Raw genomic sequence first — 17218 nt, 5'->3', positions numbered from 1 at the left:
TCTGTCCTGTGCTGCCATGTGGGTGACGAGGACCCAAGTTCTTGGACTATCACCGTAGCAGGAAGATGTAGTCAGCAGCAGAGCTGAGACTGCAGCCTAGGCATTCCAGTATGAGATGCAGTGGTCCTCAGTGGCATCCTAACCTCTCCCTGAAATATCTCTGAAGCCTTGGTGTCTGTTAACCTCGCAGCTATCTTAGTCCTTGTTGTGCTGCCAGTCAGACTGCTTGAGACTGGGCGGTGAGGAACCAGGTGATGATGCTTGGCTCACAGCTCTGGAGGCTGAGGAGCCCAGAATCAAGGTTTAGGCCTCCTTGCTTAACGATAATGTGCAAGGACTGACAGAGAGCGAGGGGATGGTGAGCCCACTCCAAGATAACCAGTAAGCCTATCACCTCTTCATAATGTTGCAATGGCAGCTCCATTTCAACGTGAGTTTTAGAGGGGATAGATGTTCAAATAATGGCAAGAAGTGTAATAACACTAACTAAATGTTATGGGTGTATGGGGGAATTAGACAACGTAGTGTAAACAAACCATAAAATGGGATTATGGTAAGAACCCATTTAGTTCATTTGTTCAGCAAATATTTATGGAGCACCCGTTGTGTACATTGACATACTGTGATGCAGTATTGAATAAATTAGAGGAAATAAAAGTTACTCGCCATGTGGAGCTTACTTTCCAGTGGGGCAGTGCAGTGTGATAACAAGATTGACTGCCTGGTCTTTTAAGTTCGTGGTATGGCGAACAGTCTCTCACATCCTTGAAGATTTTTGGATGATTTAATTTCTTTGTAACTTTTGACAATACCTCAGTTTTATATTAATGAGGTGATTTGGAGTAGGATCTATACGTATCACCAGGATTGGACAGATTATAAGAGAGACCAAGTGATTAGAGATTATTTTGCCATACTTTTGGGGAGGGTTGAGAAGAGGGTGTCTGGAGACCAGGCTCCATTGTAAATTCCTAAACAAGGTGGCACCTATTTTCACATGCAGGAGATGATCGCACCCCATCTACACGGGTGGTGGAAACTCCTGCACTAGAGCCCCTACTGGACCCTGCCCTGTGTAGCCTCTTGATCTGGCTGTTTGCGTCTGTCTCTACGGAATGGCAAACGTAAAGTTGTTCTGGCGAGGGGTTCTGAGGTTCATACCCAGTGGGTTAGAAGTGTGGGTGGCCTTCAAGACCACCTGACAGTCTTGAAAGACCAAGCCCTTGTGAACTCTGAGCTAGTATCAGAAACAAACTGTGGAATACCCATCTACTGTGACAGAATGATTTGATGTCAGAAACCACCTTTATGAGAGTCACATAATAAATAATTCTAAGAAAATATGTACAGTGTTAGTGAAATATGCTGAGAAAAAATAGAGCAGGAAATGTGAATAATAAATATTTTGGGGTACTTTTTTTTTAAAAATATCAATGTGGGCCAGCCACGGTAGCCTAGTGGCTAAAGTCCTCGCCTTGTGTCCCGGCAACCCACTTCCCATCCAGCTCCCTGCTTGTGGCCTGGGAAAGCAGTCAAGGATAGCCCAAAGCCTTAGGATGACCCTGCACCCACTAGGGAGACCCAGAAGAAGTTCCTGGCTGCTGGCTTCGGATTGGATCAGCTCTGGCTTGGGGAGTGAACCAGGGGATGGAAGATCTTCCTTTATTTGTTTCTGTTTCTCTCTGTATATCTAACTTTCCAATAAAAAAATCTTTTAAAAATTTAAAACAAATTATTTCTATATTTGAAAGGGGAAAAGAGAAAGAGAGGTTTAGAAAAATTGGTCTTTCATCTGCTAATTAATTCCCCAGTGCCCCCAAGAGTTGCAGCTGGACCAATCCAAAGTCAGGGTATTGGAACTTAATCTGGGTCTCACCTAGTGCCTGGAACCCAAGTACTTGAATCATCGCCTGCTTCCTCCTTGGATGTGCATTAGCACAAAACTTTTGTTGTTGTTTTTTGTTTTATTGGAAAGGCAGATACAAAGAGAGAAGGAGATATAGAGAAAGATCTTCCCTCTGCTGGTTCACTCCCCAAGCGGCCGCAATGGCTGGGACTGAGCTGAACCGAAGCCAGGAGCCAGGAGCTGGGTTTCCCTTGCAGATGCAAGGTCCCAGACTTTGGGCTGTTCTCTATTGCTTTCCCAGGCTACATACAGGGAGCTGGAAGGGAAGTGGAGCAACTGGGACATGAATTGGCACTGGTATGAGATTCTAGGTGCATGCAAGGGGAGGACTTGAGCCACTAGGCTACTGTGCTGGGCCACAGGAAACTGGTTGGAAAGTATTGCTGTGATTCCACTCAGGTACTTTGATAGGGATGTGCCTCAAGGGGAGGGTTTTTGCAACTTTAGGGTTGCTGGGGAAACGACTCCTGAGTTGAGCTAATAATTAAATCCAAAGCAAGTTATACTGCCAATTGGGCAAGTGGGCATGCCAAGTGTATTGCAGGAATGGTGAGAAGGCAGAGGGGCTGGAGTAGAGTGAAGGGGAGTGAGCAGGCTAGAAGGACGCAATAGGGACGGTTTTTTGCAGGGGTGGTCTTTATAAGCTACAGCGTTGAGACTTTAGCTTTTACATGACGAGGGAAGCCAGTTTTGTGCAGTGGGTGAAGTGAACTGACTTTGCATTTAGTGTGATCTCTGTTATCCTGTGCTGAGAATAGACTGCAGCCAGGTCAGGTAGAAACAGAGTAGGTCAGTGTTACTCGAGTTCACGTGTAGATAGATGGTGGTGACTTAGAACAGGATGGTGGGGGCTGGGTTCTCTGCTTCTAGTCCAGCTTCCAATGTCTGGGAGGGCAGCAGCACATGGCCCAGCTGCTTGGACCCCTGCCACCCCTGTGTGGACTGATAGCATTCCTGGTTCTTGGCTGCAGTCTGTCCCAGCCCTGACTGTTGGAGCCATTTGAGGAGGAAACATCTCTTCCTGTCTTTCCCTTTTTCTGTTGCTGTGCCTTTCAAAAAAGCAAATTTTAAAGCAGAAATGAAAACTCCAGGATGGTGGTAGTGGTGTAATTGAGAAATGCACAATTTCAGATATGCAGTAGTTTTCAAGAATGTGAGGGGCCTAGCATAGTACCTCATCTTGAATGCGCCAGGATCCCATATGGGTGCCAGTTTATACTCTGGCTGTTCTACTTCCCTTCCAGCTCCCTGCTTGTTGCCTGGGAAAGCAGTAGAGGATGGGCCAAAGCCTTGAGACTCTGCAAGACCTGGAAGAAGCTCCTGGTATCCAGAAAGATATATTTTAATGCTCGAATAAAACTCCACCTAATTTAAGCTTAATCTCAGTCTCCCACATGGATGACAAGGACTGAGCACTCAAACTAGACACAGTGATATGAGATGTGGACAGCCTAAGGGACAGCTTAACCCCCTCTACTTTTGAGTCATGTCACTACAGTAATACCATGAAAATACGTACCACTGGTAAATCTCAGTATTTAAAATGTTTAATATAGCTTTGTTGCAGTATGTATTTTGCTCTCAGCTGATTCCAAAGCCTGAGAAGAATAGGGTAGTTCCTGATTTTATTTTGAGTGTTTCTTCCCTTGTAGTTACAGCACTGGTTGGATCACCTTCATGCAGTTACCTGGATTCCAGTCCTGAGTCGTTTCCCCATTCCAGATGTCTATTAATGTGGACCCTGCATGGGAGCCAATGGAAATTCAAGTAGTTGGTCCGTGCCACTCACATGGGAGAGCAGGACTGAGTTCCTGGCTTCTAGCTTTGTTTTGACCAGTCTTGGCTGTTGAGGCATTTGGGGAGTAAGCTAACTGGTTGGAGCTCTAGCTATGCCTCTGTGTCTCTATGTGTCCCTACCTTGTAATTAAAATTATAAATTTTGACTTTGATATTTTTCTAGGTTACAGTTCCTCTGAGTCATCTCATCAATGCTTTCCATTCACCAAAAAGCGCATCTATTTCTGTTGGTGTATCAGTTTCTCAAAACCAGCATCGGGATGCAGTTCCTGAGCATGAGGTGCCCAACAGTGAGGTAATGGTGGTCACCCTGGTTGTAGAAGCCTTTTTGATACATGAGGTTTTGATGAAGTACATTTCCTGTAGGCATTTGTTCTGAGGTGATTTCTGCTTGTAGCTTAAAAAGTATAACTAATTCTTGCTCTTCTTGTACATGTGACACATTTGGAAAATGTTTTTAGAGATCTTCAACTGGTATTATGTTTTATGTTCAATTTCTAGGTTATTATATTTGTGATAGCAAATATTTGTGATATTTGTGCCTCCAGTAGTAGTGAGCCTGCAGGGAACTGACCATAACTAACGTCTCAGTCTGGAGGAAGAGAGAATGCTACTAAACAATCTGCTGCCTTTACCAGTGTTCAAAGTAATTGAACAGTTACATGATAGGGATTTGAAAGTGAAATGGATAAGTGAGGTGGTTGTACTTTCAATATTCATGCCATTAAGGCAAAGGATATAGGGAATCATGAACTTGAAGTCTTCAGGTTTACAAAGTCATTAATAGTACAGTATAATTTCCTTTTTTTTTCCTGTATTTTGTTTTATTATCATCATCATCCTCTTTGCATCGAGATAGATAGCAATAAGATTCTTTTTAAAGCTTAGTATTAAATATTAAATATCTTTCCCCATTTTAATGTTACATTACTCTTCCATTGAAACTCAAGTTATCTGAAGTCTGGATGCACCTCCTTGATTAGCCAGGTTGGGTAAAAGTTGGTGGCTTTGTTCCTGCTGTGTGAGCAGATCTGGGCCTGAGAAAGATGGACCTAGGTTCTACTTGTTTTTGAAAAGTGTGCTACAGAATGGTGGCCTGTTACAATCCAGATTACAAGGTAAGGACAGGGGTACTGGACGACGTTTTCTTCCAGGAAAAAAAAATTATGAAGAGTCCCAGGTTTTTTTTTTTTTTATGTTTATTTTTTTTATTATTTAATTATATTGTTGACAATCTTTACATAGTTAATTACGGTAAAAAGGTTCAGGGGCTATAGGGAAGTGGGTAAGACTATTATGTCCATATTGTTTCCTTCTTGTATCTGAGGTAAAGGGGGATATTGAGGGAGAAGCCCCACCCAGTTTCCCACCCTCCCCAAGTCCCGGATGTGGGGCATGCTCTGAGATCCTTGCTCAAGTGGTTTTAATAGTTCACCAGTTATGAATCGCTGCCATTTTCGCCACTCCCAGCTCGATGAGGTCGTTGAAGAGTTCACTGATTGATAGAGTCTTCATTTGCCCAGTATTTCGCTGCCAACATATAGCTGAGGTGGTTGATTGACTTTTTCTTTCTTCTGTCTTTTCTTGGCTAAGGTTCTGAGTCCAGCATTTCGACTGGGGAGATCCCCACTGAAACTTTGAGGTATTCCCAGACCAGATTCTTGTATGTTCTAGCAAGCATAGGGCCCTGCACAGTCCATCTCCACGATCAGCTGGTGGTTGCAATTGCTGGATTGGTTCTGTTTTCAGTCCCGACTTGCACTGGAACCAATGGGTGTTGCAGTCCAGCCTGGTTCTGCCCAGCACGTACTTGGCCCTCACATCAACCAGTGGGAGCTGCAGCCTAGTTGGAGCGACCCACAGTAACCCCCACCAGGCGCGCCCCTGCCCTGATTTGCCAGTATGTGTAGCAGACTAGTCCAGTCTGTCCCACATCCCCTTTGGCTCTCATACTTGTCAATGGGTATTAAAGCTTAGTTCCATCTAAGCAGCTCAACTATCCAGCCCTCATGGATGTTGTTGAGTGCCTCTCTGTCTAGCCACCCCAGCCCCCATCCTAGCTTTCATGCCCTCCAGTGGGAGTAATAACCCAAGAGGGGGGAACCCACTATTTCTCTCCCAGGTCTCTCTCAGTCCCAGTTTATGCACTGTTCGGGTGGTTCTGTGATTTGACTTGACAGAATTAGTCCCCAGTGCCAGCTTCTGTCAGCTGATGCTGTGGCTAAGCCCAAACAACCCTCACCCACTCTGATTTATGCTTGCACCAGTAGGAATAATCAGCCCAGCCTGGCTTTTCCCTGATCTAGTCCACATGCAGCGCACAGGTGTTGTAGCCCTGCTTAGTCTGGTCTGTCCCCAACCCAGCCCACACTCTCCAGTCAGTGGGAGTAGCTGTCCGGCGTGGGGACCAGCCTCTTAATCCCCCTGCCAGCTCTGCCCCCTCCCTTCCTGGTTCTCACATGTGCTGGTTGGGTGCTGCGGTCACATCCAGTACAGGCAACCTCACCCTGGCATTCCATATTGTGCACTGGGTTTTGTCGCGACCAAAGCTGGCCCGACCCACACTCTGTTCTGGTGTCTGGATTTGCCAGTGGATGGATGACATGTACTGATTCAGCCTGGTCTGCCCCCGATCCATGCCAAATGTATGCCAGTGGGAAACTTTCCATGGCCTGTTCTGGGCTGTTTCCTATCATGCTTCTTGCGCTTACTTGCAGGGATTGTGTCCTGCCAGAGGAGTTGCCCAGGCCCCTCCATCAGAACCTCTCCCAATGCCAGATTTTGTGCATACCAGGGGGTCCATGAGCCAGCCCTACTCAGTTCACCTCCTGTCCTAGCAGGAACAGTGGCTTTTCTTGGCTGGCTTTCACCCCATTCTGGTTCTTGTTGTTGGATGTTTCAGCCCAGCAATGGCTCATCCATACCCACATACAGCTCACACATGGCTCAGTTGGGGGTTGAGACCTACCCTAGTCAGTCCCACATCCATCCTGGTTCTCCAGAACACCAGACGCTGTTGGGGTCTGGGCTGGCCTGGTGCATCCAATCCCAGTCCACACTAGTGCCATGGGAGACTACAACTGTTTCCTAGTTAGAACGCAGCCCCCATTCCAGCACACGCGCCCCTTGGTGGGAACCTCAACCCAGTTAGGGTGTGCCCTTAGCTCCCCAACCAGGCCTGTTCCCAGCCATAGATCACGCGCATGCCCGTGGCTGCTCTGACTCAGCTTGGTTCAGTCGAAGAGTCCCAGTTTTTAATTTTTTCCTAAAGTGGTCAGAGGAGGGGATAAAATCTCAACATGAGCTTCAAAGTACAGTCTCTGAGGGGCCAGTAGTTTCCAGGCCGGGGAGGGTGGTGGGAAGCTGGGCCCATCCCCACCATCCCCAGCGGGCAGGAAGGAAGTGGAAGTTTATGTCCAGTAGGTGTGAAGGTGAGCTGAAGGTTGGTTGATACTGAATTCTCTAAGAGGTTTCTTCTAGAAACAGACAACTCAGATTCTTGCTCTCACTTCTGCAAAGAAGTTATTTTTAAAAGCACTTGGGAAGTTCCTCCTCCACCCTCAGGTGGGAAGGCTCAGAGAAGGGAGTCGTCAGTACAGCCACCTTCGAGGCCGGAATGGAATTCCTGAAGGGTGGAGACCCCGTAAAAGTGAACGACGGCTGCTGCCAACACTAGGACTTGGAAAATCTGGTGAGACTGGAACCAAATGTCAAATTTTCCAGGAAAGAAACGCTCAGGAATGCGAACAGCACGAAGGCCAGCTCCAGTGATGTACATGACAGCCATGAGGAAGAACCAGCCCATCTGGCCCACCGTGGTAGCCTTGATGAAGCCCTCAGCGATAGTAAAGTGCATGGTGGGCACGACACTTAAGCCAAGTCCCAGGAATATACCTGCTCTTGTCTGCTGGTGCTTAGGGGTGGCAAAATGGCCCCACTGTGCCACGATGATGGCAGAAATGCCCGGAACACAGATGATGGAGAGGTAGATGAGCCGTGGCTGTGGGGAGCAGTAGAAGGAGTAATAGAGCCAGGGGACAAAGCTCCCCATAATCAGTAGAGGAATCCCTGAATAGTCCAGTTTTGAAAAAGTCCGAGAGACTTTCTCTGAATGACAGTAGACGGTGTGGAAGAGTCAGGAGAAACTGAGGCACAGCACTGCACCCAAAAAGAACATTCCAAACAACACCTTCTCCTGGAGAGGGGCCGTGAAGTACATATTTGGTCTGAGCATGGTCAAGATTCTCAAAAAGAGAAACAGCACAAAACCAAGCAGATGGGTCCAGATATTGCCAGTTTCCATATGGATGCGGAAGATGCTCTTGAAGGAGGCCCGAAAGGGCATGAGTGGTCTGTGGCCGTAAAGCAAGTAGTCATTGTCCTTGAGCCAGTCAGGCAGCACATCCTAGGGGATGACCCTCCAACGTCCCTCCCAGACCTTGTGCACAAACACTTCCATCTTCTCCATGGCGTGGTGGGCCTGCAGGGGGAGCGTGAGCAGCCGCACCTCCTCTTCCTCTTCCTGGGGCATAGGGCATGTTTGCTCCTCTTCAGCTTTTGTGGGACTGGTGATCGCCCACTTGCCCTTCTCCAGCAGGGGTCCCAGTTTGGTCAGTTCCACTGAATCGGCTTCCCTGTTAACGGCAGGCGCCCCGTTGCCCTGCACCGTCACGGATCCTTTGTGGGAAGACATCTGGCTGGTTGTAGCAGGATCCTGCAGCTTCAGCTTGCAGCAATGCTGGGGGTCCCTCAGCTCCTAGGGGCAGAGATCTCCCTGTGATGGTCCAAGGGCTGGGTGGGTAGGCTCGGCTTGGGGGGCCAGGGTCCCCCGCGCTACATGCTGTGGTGCTGGTGGCCGCCTGCGGCCGAGCAGCTACAGTAATTACAGCCTCAGAATACATTTTATGTAGAGCAGATGTTGATATCTGTGATTAGGTTTCCCAAAAGCTTCTTTAGTTTGTTCATAATTTTATTTTTTTTAAAAGATTTATTTTTTTATTAGAAAGTCAGATATACACAGAGGAGGAGAGAGAGAGAGGAAGATCTTCCGTCCGATGATTCACTCCCCAAGTGAGCTGCAACAGCCGGTGCTGAGCCGATCCGAAGCCAGGAACCTGGAACCTCTTCCAGGTCTCCCACGTGGGTGCAGTGTCCCAAAGCTCTAGGCTGTCCTGGACTGCTTTCCCAGGCCACAAGCAGGGAGCTGGATGGGAAGTGGAGCTGCCGGGATTAGAACCGGTGCCCACATGGGATCCTGGCGCATTCAAGGTGAGGACTTTAGCCAGTAGGCCACGCTGCCGGGTCCCATAATTTTATTCTTGATGAAAGTGTCAGGAGTAGTGGCAGAGAATCAAGAGTTCACTTTTTAGGATCAACCTGTAATTCTATGAAGCTTGTCTTATACCTTACATTTATACTTTTTGCACAGTTCCTGTTGTGTCTTGCTATAGGCGTATGCCATGTAGTCGTTCCCCTTCTCCATGTTGGTTAAATCCTAGCATTTCCAAAAAATCATGAATCACAGCAAACCCTACAAGCTTGTTTTTTCCAATACATACACAAAACTTGTTTTTCCTGTACGTACACATATATCATAAGGTTTAATTCATCAATTAGGAAAAGCAAGACATTGACAACAACTAGAAATACAGTAGTCATAATAGTAATGTGTAATAAAAATTATATGGATGTGGTTTCTCTTTCTCAAAATATTCTGCCATACCCACCCATATTCATTTTGCTTGTGGCTAATTACGACCAGGGATAGCTGAACTGAGAATTGATACAAGTTCTGTATCAAAATTGTTCTGTGCGGCAGTTAGATATTTTAGAAAAGATTAATGCAAGCAAAGAAATTCATCTGTGATCCTTTTCTCCAAAGGTAATGTTATTCATGTTTTTATATATGTTTCATGTCTTTTTATCCTCTGCTTTTTTGATGTTTTATAATTGAATTACACTGTTAAGTGTTGATTTAGATTGTTCATTCAGTAGTTTTATGAAGTTATTCCATACTATATTTATATTCTATACTTGCATTTATATATGTGTGTGTGGTTTGAAGGTGTGTTTATTTGAAAGAGTGACAGAGAAAGAGGAAGGTAAGAAAGAGATCTTCCAGCCACTGTTTCACTCCCCATTTTGGTCAGGCTGACATCAGGAGCTAAGAAATCTATCGGGTCTCTGAGGGACTTCGGCGGTTGCCACCTGCAGCTTCCAGGTGCCTCAGCAGAAGCTGGATTGGAAGCAGAGGAACCGTGGCACCAGCTGGTGCTCTGAAAGATGAGAGGATGCGGGCATTGCTGCATCCTGGTGATTACTGTCTGTGGGTGAATGTTTGACTGTTTCATCAAGTGAATCTGCTGAGTCAGCCATGAAGAACATTTTAGGGGCTTGGCAAATAAACCCCAGAAGCCAGCGTCAAGTGCAGATTTGCTGCTTGTAACCTCTTATACACCCTCAGTAATCCTTTTAGTAGCCTTTAACAGCTATCTTTATTGTGTCACAAAGCTCAGTCATTCTGCTTAAGCATCCACCTCACCTCTGTAGTCACTACCTCTGCTAGATGGTGATTCTTTTCTTTCATTGTCTTGTTCTTCCAAAGTCCACTCCAAAATGCAAGGCATGTTGCTTTCAGATTTCTTGAAAGAATGATCTGGACTTTTTATCCGTGCTGTATCCCGGTGTAGTCTGGCTACTAGTTTTGTTGCCTATTTACAGACTTACTTTGTTAAAGTTGACGAGGATTTCCTTAGTGCTAAACACAGGCCTGTTTGGAAATGTGTGTCTTTAACTTATCATTTGCTTTTGTTCTTGCAGAATGTCAGCTGCTTTCAGAGTACTCCCTTGAATAGATGGTTATACTTTGATCATGTTTTCTTTTTCTTTTGTTGGCTTTTAAAAATTACCAGCCTCTTTAATAGTTTGTCTGTCCTTTAATCCATTTACATTCTTTACATCATTTTGTTACTCATTTTCTGGTCTTCAGTTAATGTCTGTATATACACAAATGTTGTTAACTTCCAACCTGAAACTCTGAATTTTGAGTAGTTTGCCTAGAGATTAGTTAGAAATGTATCTGGGTAGGCTCATCATATTTAAAGTACCTAAAATTGAGATAGTCCCTCAAATTTTATTCTTTAAATTCCAGTGACTTAATCCTTCTTATTCAGTTTGTGCACAACTAGGAGAAAGATACTGTGTAATGACGTGAGCAATGGAAATCTATTATAAAAATTTGTTTAATTTCTAAGTATGTTAAGATCTCTATTTTGACAAACAATTGAAAAAGTGAAAGAATGGCAAATAGGACATAAAAAAAAGAATGCCAAAAACTTATCAGACCAGCATATTTAGGAAGCAGCTGATACTTCCAGTGTTGACATAGAATTGTCTGGGAAGAGTCCTCCACCCCCAAACTGATGTTGCCATGGAGTAGGGCCTTAGCAGGTCTTGGGGAGGAGCTGTTGCTGCACCAGGCCTCTGTAACCTCTGTTACAGAGGCTGTTCTGGGACATGGGTCTTGCTAGAGAAACTGTTGCGAGAGTAGTGCCAAGGGAAAATCGCTGGGTACTATTGGCCACAGTGGCAGCAAATGCAGGAGTGTCAGGAGCCACTTGTTGCAGGAACCAGAAATGTTGCAGACTAGGACCCTCCAGGCAGGGCAGGATGTGTCTCCAGTGAGCTCTGTTGAGAGACCTTCCCGTCATGTGAGCTGACGGAGGGTGAGGATGCAGATGATGCAGATCCATGCTCATGGGACTGGCAGAAAGGCTGACAGGGAGCCATGAGACAAGGGGGTAATTCTCATAACTTTCCAGAACCTTTTCCTAAACCCACTGGTTTTCTGTATTGTCCGTAATTTGCTCTGTCATTCTAAGGGCTTAATTCTTACTCTTAATATCCATTACTTGTTCTTGTCCAGTCTGTTTTCTACAAGTAAAGCAAAACTAACTATATAGACTTAAATTCAAGCAAGGCTGTCTTCATGGGTTGCCCATGGCCAAGCTTAGTGGCTCGTTTTTCCTTCACTAAATGTTTGAGGGGGCTCGCCCTGTGCTGTAGTGAGTGCCAGCCATCCCATATGGGTGTAGTTTCAAGTCCTGGCTGTTCCATGTCCCATCTGTCTCTCTGCTAATATGCTTATGAAAGCAACAGAGGATACCCCAAGTGCTTGGACCTTTGCACTCACATGAGAGATCCAGAAGAAGCTCAAGACATCAGACCGGCCCAGCTGCAGCTGTTGTGGCTCTGTGGGGGAGTGAACAATGAATGGAAGATCTCTTTTTTTCTGTCTGTAACTCTAACATTCAAATAGAGCTTTAAGAAAAGTTTTTTGGACATGTACCAGGCCCTGGGTGATTTTTTTCTTTATCTCTCTTCCTAGGCCTTCCTCTTTCATTTTTAATAATTTAAACAATTTTAAGTGATTTAGTTCATCATGTCCAGCATGGTATTATGCCCAGATATGTAGATTAGTAAATTTTGTTATTTCTCGCCTGGCACAATGGCTCAATTAGCTAATCTTCCTCCTGCAAGCGCCAGGATCCCATATGGGAAGTGGTTTATGTCCTGACCGCTCTACTCTCCATTCAACTCTCTGATTATGGTCTGGGAAAGCAGTAGTCGGCTCCAAAGCCTTGGGACCCTGCGTTTTCATGGGACCTTAAAGCTCTTGGCTCCAGGCTTCAGCTCAGCTTAGTTCTGGCCACTGTGGTCATTTTCATAGTGGAACAGAAAATGGAAGGTCTTTGTGTCTTTCGTGTGTAAATCTGCCCAATAAAGATAAATAAATCTTTTTAAAAAGTTAACTTTCCAGGGCCCGGCAGCGTGGCCTAGCGGCTAAAAGTTCTCACCTTGAACGCACCGGGAACCCATTTGGGCGCCAGTTCTAATCCCGGCAGCTCCACTTCCCATCCAGCTCCCTGCTTGTGGCCTGGGAAAGCAGTTGAGGACGGCCCAGGGCCTTGGGTTCCTGCACCCGCGTGGGAGACCTGGAAGAGGTTCCAGGTTCCCGGCTTCGGATTGGCGCAGCACCGGCCGTTTCATCACTTTGGGAGTGAATCATTGGATGGAAGATCTTCCTCTCTGTCTCTCCTCCTCTCTGTATATCCGCCTTTCCAATAAAAATAAATAAAATCTAAGAAAAAAATGTAAAAATAAGAAGTTAACTTTTCAATCTCTTTTCTGCTTTTCAAATAAATAAAATTTTAAAAATCTGTATTATTGCAACTAAAATGAGCTTTTAAGTTGAATGCCTTGTTAATGTTAATATTTATTTGATTGACTTAATCTTTTACAGCCCACACTTAATTTAAGGGATCTTGGACTATCTGAATTAAAAATTGGACAGATTGATCAACTGATAGAAAATCTCCTTCCTGGATTTTGCAAAGGCAAAAGCATTTCTTCTCATTGGCATACGTCTCATGTCTCTGCACAGTCCTTCTTTGAAAATAAATATGGTATGTTGCATATTTTCAGTTCCAAGTAAAACAAGCCATTTTAGTGCAGCTAATAATAATTATAATAAATATAATTTACTAGAATATCCTGTGAACCCAGTTTATTCCTGGCATGTGTTTTTTTTTTCGTAATTTTTACGAGATTGGTAACAGAAGTTTAAAGAAAAATCACAAAGATGGTAGAGAATTTTGATATGACTATGAGCTTTCCTAGTCTTGACAGCTTACGAAGAATGATGCATTTGTCAAAATTAGGAAATTAGTATTGAACCAATATTTTTAACCAGAGGATTTCTTCTTCTTTTTTTTTTTATAATCTTACTTAGATGATTAGGGTACAAAGGGTCAAGGGCTACTGGAAAGTGGGTAATACTATTGTTTCCACACTAATAGCATTTTTTCCCTGTATCTGGGGTCAGGGGAGAAACAAAGGGAAAAGCCCCACCTAGCCTCCCCACCCATCCCAGGTCCCCGATGTGAGGCACGCTGTGAGGGTCCTGCTCAAGCAGTTTTGATGGTTCAACTGGTCTAAATTGGTGCCAGTCTCGCCATTCCAATCACAATGAAACCTATTCAGAATCCACTGGTTGATACAGTCTCTTCATGATTGGGGTTCTGAGATCAGCAGTTCAGTTGGAGGGATCTCCAAAGAAACTTCATGTGAGATGATCCCAAACCTGATTCTTGTGTGAATTTGCCAGTCCAGGGTCTGGCACAGTCCATCTCCCCAATCAGCTTATGCACATGCTGGTTGTTGCAATTGCTGGGTCAGTTCTGTTTCTGTTTCCAGTCCTATCATCCACTTGAATCAGTGGGTGTTGTAGTCCAGCTCGATCCTACCCACTTCATACTCGGTCCTCATGCAAACCGGTGGGAGCTGCAGCCTAGTTGGGGCGGCTCCCCATAACCTCCACCAAGCCTGCTCCCTACCCTGGTTCCCATGCATGCCAGTATGTAGCACAGGCTTGTTCAGTCTGTCCTATATCCCATTTAACTCTGTTACTTGTCATTGGGCATTGAAGCCTAGTTCAACCCAACCAATCTACTATCTAGCCCACACACATACTGGCGTGTGCCTTTCTGTCTACCCACTCAAGCCCCTGTCCTGGTTTTTGTGCTCTCCAGTGGGAGTGGTAACCCATGAGGGAGGTGCTCACCATCTCCCTACTAGGCCGTTCCCACCTCCAGGTTATGCACTGTCCAGATGATTCTGGCATATTACTTGACAGAATTGGCCCCCAGTGCCAGCCTCTGCCTTCTGAATCTGCAGCAATGCCCAACAAACCGTCACCTACTCTAAATTTTACTTGCATCAGTAGTAACAGTCAACCCAATCTGGCCCTTCCCCAATCAACCTCACATGAGGCCCACAGGTGTTGTAGCCCTGTAGTCTGGTCTGGTCTGCCTCCATCCCAATTCATGCTGTCTAGTGGGGGGGGTTGTCCAGCAGGAGAGCCCACATTCCCCCTGCCAGCTTTGCCCCCCGTTCTCACTTGTGCTGTTTGGGTGCTGCAACCACATCAGGTACAGCTCACCTCACCTTGGCATTCCTTGATGTGCACTGGTATGTGTTGTGACCGAAGTTGGCCTGACCCACACTCTGTGCTGGTGCTTGGATTCGCCAGTGGTTGATGTGAACTGGTTCAGCCTGGTCTGTCCCCCATCTATGCCATATGTATGATGATGGGTATCTTTCTCTGGCCTGGTCTGGGTTGCTCCATATCGTGGTTCATGGGCTCACCTGTAGGGGCTGCGTTCCGATAGAGGAGCTTCCCAAGCTCCTCTATCAGAACCTCTCCCTATGCCAGGTCTTGTGCTTACTGGTGGTTCCATGGGCCAGCCCTAATTGCTGGCCTTCAATACAATCCAGTTTTTAGTGTGGCTATTTTATCCCAGCCAAGGCTTGTCCATACCCAGACACTGCTCACACATGGCTCATTAGAGGCAGAGACCCAGCCTCGTCCGTCTTATATCTGCCCAGGTTCTCCATAGCACCAGGTGGTGAAGGCGTCTAGCCCAGCGTGGTGTGCCCAGCCCCAGTCCACATTTGTGTCTAGGGAGATTGCAGCCATGTATCCAGACCAGAACACAGCCCTCACTGCAGCCCGCACACCCTCCCGTGGGAATCCCATCCCTACAAGGGTGTATTCTCACAGCTCCCCAACCAAGTCTATTCCCAGCCTTAAATTACACGCGTACCAGTGGGTGCTGTGACCCAATTGGCTTAGCTCATCACCTGTCTCAGCCTTTGCCTTCGATGCTGTGGCATTTTATCCCTGCTTCATGCAGAACGGTAGGTGTAAGAGCCTAGGTTGGAATGACATGTGCTCCATCCTGATTTCTTTTCTTTTTTGTGAGTTGAGGTTTGCTTGGCCCTGCTCAGTCTGCCCCGTTCCAGTTGCAGCTCAGCCCACCCCACTTCCTATTTTTGGATGCAGCTTCGGGTGGTGCTGCCTTGACCTGCCCCGATTGCCATCAGTTCCTTTACCCATAAGTGATAGCAGGTGCCATGGTCACTCCTAGTTTAGCCCGTTGCCACCCCAGCTTGCGAGCTAACATGCGAGACTTGTGTTTTCACAGGGTTGGGCCCACACTTCCCATAATGAGTTTGCCACTGGACCAAGTTCTCTTGCCTTCTGGTTATTGTCTTGACCCTGCCAAATGAGTAGAGTCCACTATTCCACCACCCAGTCAAGTAATGGTACCTAGCCCTGCCAGACAGGCCCCTATCCATAGCCCATCTCAGGATTCATATTTAGCTAGTGAATCAGTCTGACCCAAATAGATCTTTTGGATACTCCCCTCCAAACCATTAGGTCTCAGTCCCCACGCTTGCCCAAAAGTTTCATGATCCTGTTACTGGGAATCACCCAGAATTCATCTCTCACCTACACTAAAGCTGGCCTTATTCATGGGTGTCCCTACGCAGCAATTATATATCCGAAAAACCCCAGAGCTTGCTGCTGGGCGGTCAGCAGGCAGAACCTGGCAACATATGGTGCGTTGGCCACACAAAGCCAAGGATTCAGTCCTTGCATTCCAGCAGTGGCTTTGGCTTGAGCCCCCACCATTGGGTCTGGCCAGCAGGGCACCCCCCACAGCTGCCACGCTGCAGGGAGCTGCAAGCCGCCCCCAACCTCAAGGCCTAAACCTTAACTAGATGATTTCAAGAATTTGGTTTCCAAGTCACTAGTGCTGCTTCTAATGTACCTTGTTCTGGTTCCACGATCTAATTCAGCGTACCCTATTGGATTTAGAAAAAATTTTGTTGTTTTGTTGTTGTTAGTTTAATTTTACTTGACACATATTTGTTGGATTACAGGTTGTAGTATCCTAATCTCTGAGAATACTTTGATGAAGACGTAGTCATGACCCTTTATGGAATGTTGACATTTTTTCCCCTCAAGTATCTATTTATTTTTAAGGGAGACTAAGAGGAGAGACAGTTGTTCTGTCTGTTGATTCGTTCCCCAAATGCCCACAATAGCTGGAGTGGGCTAGGCCAAAGCCAGGAGCCTGGAGTTCCTTTTGAATGTTTTATGTGGTGTCAGAACCCAAGATCTCTCTCTCTCTTTAAGGTTTTATGGTTTTATTTTATTTTTATTGGAAATAAAACATACTGATATACTTAGAGGAGGAGAGACAGAGAGGAAGATTTCCATCCAATGATTCACTCCCCAAGTGGCCGCAACAGCTAGAGCTGCGCCAATCCAAAGCCAGGAACTAGGAGCCTCTCCTGGATCTCCCACGCGGGTGAAGGCTTCCAAGGCTTTGGGCCATCCTGGAGTGCTTTCCCAGGCCACAAGCAGGGAGCTGGATGGGAAGTGGGGCTGCTGGAATTAGAACTGGTGACCATATGGGATCCTGGCGCTTTTAAGGCAAGGACTTTAGTCGCTAGGCTACTGTGCTAGGTGAACCCAAATTCTTGAGCCATTGTCTGCTGCCTCCTGTTGCAATAGCAGGAAGGTGTATCAGAAGCAGAGGTCAGGTTGGATATGAGGCAATGTGCTGCTGGATGCAAGTATGCCAGTCAACAGCTATTTTGTACACA

General features: G+C 46.1%; 1 protein-coding gene and 1 pseudogene across 2 annotated transcripts in view; one reads left to right on the top strand and one right to left on the bottom strand.

The window, feature by feature from the left end:
• Positions 1 to 17218, top strand: part of YME1L1 (YME1 like 1 ATPase) — a 40016-nt gene that overhangs the window by 1585 nt on the left and 21213 nt on the right. Inside the window, exons 2-3 of the mRNA XM_004588447.3 lie at positions 3867 to 3998; positions 13005 to 13167. Of these exons, the coding sequence (XP_004588504.2) occupies positions 3867 to 3998; positions 13005 to 13167 (295 nt within the window). The remainder of the gene's footprint in view (positions 1 to 3866; positions 3999 to 13004; positions 13168 to 17218) is intronic.
• On the bottom strand, positions 7089 to 8477 carry LOC101518948 (adiponectin receptor protein 1-like; annotated as a pseudogene). The gene has a single exon (XR_009246211.1). The product of XR_009246211.1 is annotated as an adiponectin receptor protein 1-like (transcript).

Source organism: Ochotona princeps, chromosome 10, assembly GCF_030435755.1.
Source record: "Ochotona princeps isolate mOchPri1 chromosome 10, mOchPri1.hap1, whole genome shotgun sequence".
In the NCBI taxonomy this organism is placed as follows: domain Eukaryota; kingdom Metazoa; phylum Chordata; class Mammalia; order Lagomorpha; family Ochotonidae; genus Ochotona; species Ochotona princeps.
This window is presented reverse-complemented; position numbering and strand designations above follow the sequence as displayed.